General features: G+C 37.5%; 1 protein-coding gene across 1 annotated transcript; it reads right to left on the bottom strand.

Moving 5' to 3' along the window:
• Positions 1–520: 520 nt before the first annotated feature.
• LOC131785179 (uncharacterized) lies at positions 521–5,008 on the bottom strand. The gene is made up of 6 exons (XM_059102018.2): positions 4,914–5,008; positions 2,938–3,218; positions 2,577–2,691; positions 2,157–2,193; positions 1,686–1,812; positions 521–1,231 (listed from the first exon to the last, which is right to left on the bottom strand). The coding sequence occupies exons 1-6, from the start codon at positions 4,984–4,986 to the stop codon at positions 764–766; spliced, it is 1,101 nt and encodes a 366-aa protein (XP_058958001.2). The 5' UTR covers positions 4,987–5,008; the 3' UTR covers positions 521–763.
• Positions 5,009–7,100: the final 2,092 nt, after the last annotated feature.

Genomic DNA, 7,100 nt, shown 5'->3' with positions numbered 1-7,100 from the left:
GTGAGGGGAGGGGGTCGTATTGGCAAACTCGATCGGGGGGGGGGGGGGTCCGCTGGTCCGAAATCTCCAGATTTGAGATCTCCAGAGGTTAACATCTCTGTGATTTGATAATTTTACAAACAAACCCAGCGATTAACATCAGTATCCATAGTCTCCATACCCTTCTCTATACATTTCCTTTAGTACTGACAAGGAGAATTTGTTTAGCAATCAAAGCTTCTTTGGTTGGCGATCATTTGCTTTATTCTTATGATCTTAATGAATGATTCAGCTGTATGACTGTAAGGAGAAATTAGATGCTGGTCACTCTTAGGGTTTAGAGAGTTAAACCCATTCTATATATTAAACTTTTCGCCAGCTACACTTGTTTTCGATAGCCTACGTTATCGATATGTTTGGACGCGAGCCAAAAACTGGGTCCAGTGAATAAAGTCAACAGTGAATGGTAAACTTTCCTCGTACATTATATTAAAACAGCTGGGAAAAATTTTTTTTTTTTTAAATTTCTTTCGTTTCGATTTTGCTTTTTTTATTTGCGTTTTTTCACTTACAAACACACATGGCACAAGAAAAGCTGTACAAAGCTTTTACGAGCATCATACATTCTGATTTGCGAGACTCAGATGATAGGTGCTTAATCGCAGTGTTCTCGAGGCGTTCATATACACGTCATGTTTAAGTCCTGCATTTTTACACACTGTTCTTGGATGACTTCATCTTATCTATTTTGGAGCTGTTTTAAAATTCATTTAAACGCAAATCATCACTGAACCAAGATGTAGCACATGGCTCTGAAGGAATGAAGATCACCGCAAGCTGTGCTGTCAATACCAAACCCCATTACAGAGTCACATGTATTGCAGTCGTTTTCGTTGTTCCCAAGGATTCCGACTCTTGCTCTGCGATGGATGGTCTGGGTATTGAATCCTTCCTTGTTGCAGTTGAGTTGAAGAGAAGCCTTTGAATCAGTGAGCGCTATCCACTTGTTCCGACCCAGTGAAGTGGACCGATACTGGCCATCAGCAATCAAAGAGTGAAGAGAGGAAGCCTGGCTGTTGATAACGGTGAACCTCAACTGTCCGTTAACCTTCATACCGAGACAGACCTTGGAAAAGGGTGTATTCCAGTACGTTTGTAATTTGGTCTCTTGTGAATCGAAGCCAGTCGTTGCACCAGACGGATTGTATTCGCTTTTGTCAGTCCAGTATCCCGCACTGAACGGAAAAGTGTTCTGCGAAATGATTGTATAAGAGTAAAAAACTAGTCGCATACAAAGATAAGCATCAAAAGTAGTAAGCAAGAACATTGTGTATTGTGATTCAGAATCGATTAAAGTTACGCGCCTGGCAAAATTTCCCGTTTAAACTGCCTCTTTTTTTATTTTTAGGGGGAAAAGAAAGAAAAGTAGAAGAATATTTGACCTGACCTGCAACGCATCTGCGCAATATCAATACTCCGCTATGATTCTTCGTCGCGAATACCAAAATATTTTGCTGTGGCACGAAGTCCGAGTCAGGCTTTAAAAGTTAGGGGTATGAAGAAAAGTACAAGCGTTTGTTCGAGAAAAATGAAGTGAGACATTTGTGGTTAGAGATACTTGAATTCTTTACTTCAAATTAGGGAGTGATGTATTTGTCTGCAGACCCTTTGAAGGAACATTTTCACAACAAAAGGTAACAACCTACTTTACTGCCATCAATCTTCATAACTGGTGTCCATCCACCATCTCCACATCCAAAATCTCCCATTTGACAGAGAACGGAAGTTGTTTTCGAGCCAAAGTGTAAGGTAACCAACTCGCCGGCGTTCGGCCTGCTCGGGGAACGAGATCAGTTTTAACAATTACGTTGATTTTTATTTCTCCAAAATCTATTCGATCCAATAATTCTTTATTTGATGTTAAGTTTTACGCATTATAAATGACAAGAATAAGCCCTGAATATTTTTTATTGAATGAAACTAATTTGGAAACACAAGAGAAGATGATTTCTGACGTTAACTCAACAGATAACCCCTTTTTTAAATTCCTTCGCCCTTTTAATGTCTAAAGTAAGAATTTAACTTTATCACCGACTGCATCCCAATCTAGAGTTAAAGATTGAATTAAATATCGAGTTTTTCCCTCGTCATTGATATAAAACAAGTTTCAAACCTACTTGTATGAATTGCATGCATCTTTACAGGACTTGAAGCCTGAGTATGAATTAAAGAATTGCGTGTTACAAATGACGTCTCCGGCATGCAGTAAGGGTAGGAGTTTTCTTTAAATCTTCAACTTTTATTCGCCTGACACCGTTGAAGTAATTAACAATTATTAACTGAAGTGATGGTGAATATCCATTCCTTACAGGGGATGTACGGTGCTGCATCAAACGAGCTCGTCAGAGGAAGCCTTTGATAAATTTCAGTTGGGAAAGAGGTCAATTGTAGGACCGACGCAATGATCACTCAGTTGGCTATGTTGTCGTTCATGTACTAAAAGCAAACTGCTCTTGGGGCATGGAAATCCCTGGATAGAGCCAAATTTTATGCAAATAAATGCTTATCCAACCTGGCAATTGCAAATAATGTCTAACCTTTCTCGCAGAATTCTCCAATGAAGCCTTTCTTGCAGAGGCATTCAAAGATGCCATTTTTGTAACTTGGTACACAGGTCCCTTCATTTTTGCATGGCGAGGAAGAACAGGGAGACTGAGGAGAAGAAGAAACATTTAATAGTTGAACAATGATAACATATGGGTCTGTTTTAAATAAAATTTCACTCATAATAGAGCCTACTGCTAAACAAAGGATATACAGTCCTGTCATGTGATAGAGTAAAGAGTAAGGTTTCGAATTAATCCCTCCCCCTCGTTGGCTCGGGCCTTAAAGCGAAGCTTTGGGCCTCTTAAGTACTTGACAGTACACATTTACAATCTACCAAAGAATATATGTAACCTTAATGACGAAATGATGGGAGCTCTTGTTTCCAAGGAGTTCAGTGGAGTTTCTGTATTTGTCAGAAGAGAGCAGCTCGCACCAAAACTTTCCGTCCATTCCTCTAGACGCGGCCAGGTTCACAGAAAAACATGACGTATGACTGAGGCAATTAAATGCACAGTCAATGCTATCATCAACTGTGTAGGATCCAATTCTGGGGACGTTCAAATAACGGAATTCTTCTCTCACAAACACATGCTGTCGAACAGTTTGTGGGGGGCGGTAGATATCATGGCCACCTGGTTGAGGCAAAAAGTAGTATATGTCAGGCAAACTCTACATAAGCAAATTTGGTCCGTTGAAAAAAAATTTCTACAAAAAAAGTCTTTACCTTAAGAAAACTGGTATCAAGATGACTTTTTGTGCAGGATCAAGATCTAATTTTTTTCCTGCTTCTGCCATAGCAAAGTTTTCGTAGAAAACATAGATTAACGGCTCTTTTTTGTTTCACTTTGGGCTTGTGAATAATTTATGATTGGATAAATGAATGGTCCGTGAGTGGATGTGACTACTGTTTATATAAAGAAGGGATGCAATTTAGTATAACTCGCTAATTTGTGGATCGTGTACTTAATTTCTCGAAAAAATCAATTGAAAGAGACTTACGGACAGCTCACAAGCTTCCACTTCCCCATCTATGAAATATATGTAGGGATTTTGTCGTTATGGATTCAAAAGCTGGCTCTTTTACTTTATTTTTTGTGACCATGCAAATTATAATCTTAATATTTTATTATGCTTTGATAAATTGTCAACAAACTAGCTTTTCAGTAAATTAGAATTATTTGGATCTTTGTCACGTTTAATGTAGTAATTGCATTGTCATTTTTTAACGGGTCGACAAATCATTTTTAAGATGCGCCATTTTAAGAATGAAGACATGGAGACTAGTTTTAATCATCCTGGACGCTTGTTATGTGATTTCAGCATCATTTAAATGTGAGACATCACAGGGAATGCATACGTGATGATGATTATTTCAGCAAAGTATACAATATACAATGCAGGTGCTCCCAAAATATTGCTTTTAATTCTGAGTGCTCGTTTGCCGATGGTATAATTGATGATTGAGGTTGGGGTCTTCGAATTTCACTACTTTGCGTATAGACAAAATAAAGTAACTGCAAGACTTCAATTTTCCAATCATACCGATTGAAAATGTAGATAAACGCGTGGGGGAAAAAAGGCCCGCAGCTTTATTTTAGATAGTTTAAACTGAGTTGCGAAATAATTTAAAACAGGCTAATGTTCAAATTCGTGAATAATTCACAAATGTCACCATGACAGAGTGAAACTCTTTATGCCTAAAGACAGAAGTTCTCTATGCATAGAGTTTAACTCAAACTACAGCATGAAAATTAGGCAGTATGTCCTATTCAAAATTGCCTACTCGGAAACTGCATCGAGAAAGAAACCATTCATTCTATTCTGAAAACGTCTGAGGTTCGATTGAGGTCAGAGGTTTGAGATTCGCTTCCTCAGTCATGGGGACTCAGAATTTTTTGTTTGTCCTACGCTCGTGACAAGACGAAAAGACATCTTTCTCTCTTTCTTTACCGAGCTCAAAACTTACCATCTCTCTCATTCTATTTCAAAACTGTTTATATTTTACATAACATGGATCTCCAGAGGATGTATGCTCAAGATCTTCGAGGGTCATTTCGTGTCGACGTCTTCGACAGCAGGGAAGACTATCGAGACAATTTTGATGAAACTTTTAAGGTAGAGAAATGATTTAAATAATTGGTTCCGAGTAGATTATACTTTTTGAAGGAGTCTAAAAGTATATTAATTAGCTTCACACAAGAATAATGGGCAAAGTTAAGCGAGATAAAGTCGGCTCTTTCAAATTTATGTAACTGCAGGTTATTCCCAATTACTATCTTACAAGCTTGCCTTAAAGATACCTTTTTCAAGGGACTCTGCACACTAACCTTTAGAAGCAGCTGCCTCGAGGAGCAGATTAGGCCAGATAATTAAAAGCGAACAAATGAAAACTAAAAACATGGCTTGTAAGTCCACAAGGGCACAAAAGTATTGAGTTAATGAAAAACCAACTGTTATTGGAAGTAAGATAAAGCTCTTGCGTGCCGATTTCAACTGACCAATCAGATAACTTTTAGGACGGCAGCTGCTGCGCACATTTCTTCTGTATATGTCATAAGTTGATATGTTACGTGAGGTCTATTAAACTCTAATGATTGTTGTTTCCACTTTAATTACTGTTGAAGTAAACCTTCGATAACGTTATTAACCCAGTAAACAACTAGGATCATCCGCAAAATTCTACACAAGGTTTCGTCCTTACTTGGTCTTCAAATCATTGGTTGATGCCGATCATTTTTTCTCGCGCGCGAGTACTTTTTCCATCGTCGCCTTGGGTTTTTATTTGCTCCTTTTCATATTTGATCGAATAATTTTTTAAATACACAGTACCATAGCTACCAGAAACATAAGCTTCTGCTAAACAATTAGATTACGAGACCGAGACTCCATAGAGCTACCAAAAACATAAGCTTCTGCTAAACAATTAGATTACGAGACCGAGACTTCAGAGCATAACAACTGGTCAGGGAGAGGTCCAAATAAGGTATCACGTGTAATAACGATAATAATGATAATAATAAAAACAATAATAATAATAATTATTAAAATAGTAATAATAATAAAAATAATAATAATGATAATGGTTTATTCGATGGAGCCCACGATATGGCTCTTCACCTATCAAAGCTATCTAGACTCTTACAGTTACGTGAAATAAAATGAATTGAAACTGATAGCAATTGCAAAACGAAATTAAATAAATGAAAAAAGGGTGTCCATAACGCGTAGTAAATAATAATCTAATATAATTGTAAAGTAAATTCGGCGTCTTACTTAGATAGCGTGAAGCGTAGCCAATCATATTGCAACAATTATACTTGAACGTTACTAGATTTATGCTAAATTCACATATACCTTGGTAAACACTGAGCGCCTAAATTTTCACCCTCTTTTAAGTTATAAAATCTTCCATATCGAATCAGAGGCATCCCATTCGTAGAATTTGAGAAATGAACCGTTGATTTCAAACAAAGTTTGAAAGAAGAGTATCTCGACGGTTAAAGCCCGAGAAAATGCTCTTAAATTAAACAGAAAAAAGGTAAAACAATGAAATGGAGGTAAGAAGTTTTTGACTTGAACTACCGTGTAATTTTCATCACTGCTGACTTTATTAAAACCCAAAAGTAATGCTCACAGTTGAAGGTCTATCGATCTAATTGATGGAAAGTGAAAAATGAATTATTGATTGACTTCAAACTGCAGCTAAAATGAATCATCGATTGAATAAAATAGCATTTTTTTTACACAGTTAATTTTTTAAATTCGTTAACTTATGTGTTGCGTCGGGGATCATTTAAAAAATATAGCGGATCGTCAATTATAACCAGGTTAATTAAAAGTATATGAAGTGCAGGGGCAAATTTTGCCGAAGCACTGACGTTTTCACCAACCTTCTGCCTTGAGGATCAGTTCAGACCAGATAATAAAAACAGAACAAAAAAGAGAAACATTCACAGCGCTGGCCCGTGAATCAACCATCGAGGTTTTTTAGACGAAAATATTTGAAACCGCCGTTTCTCCCTCAAAACAAACTGATTCTGTTGTCGTTAAAACATCTCCTTAATCTCACTGATTTTTATTGATTGTCCAATCCAGGTAGATTATTCTACGGCAGGTGCTAACTTCGTTTTCATATATGCCAACTCTCTCGGATTATCCGGGAGTCTCCCGGATACAGAGCCAATCTCCCGCTCTCCCGTACGGGTGACCAAAATCCCGGCTAAGAGGAAGTTTGGATCAGTTGCCCAGAAAAAAAATAAGATTTAAGTTCCACATGTTCCAAAAATTCCAAAATCATCTGGCTTCTTATGCTTGTATTACGGTTTCTGGCTTCATTTTCATGCGTGATGCATGTTGTTCGTTGCAAACAAAAAGAACAGAGTTTCTTCTTTGTTACTCCTATATAAGCGAGAATCTGATTGGATGAGTATTCAACAAATAGAAGTCCCTGATAGATAGATCGGCGTTTTTCCTGCGAAATTGCTCGGTTGGAGGTAGGGGGTCCATTTCGAAAG

The sequence above is a fragment of the Pocillopora verrucosa genome, chromosome 4 (assembly GCF_036669915.1).
Source record: "Pocillopora verrucosa isolate sample1 chromosome 4, ASM3666991v2, whole genome shotgun sequence".
NCBI classification, from domain to species: Eukaryota; Metazoa; Cnidaria; class Anthozoa; order Scleractinia; family Pocilloporidae; genus Pocillopora; species Pocillopora verrucosa.
Note: the sequence above shows the minus strand (reverse complement) of the source record. Positions and strands in the feature narration are given on the sequence as shown.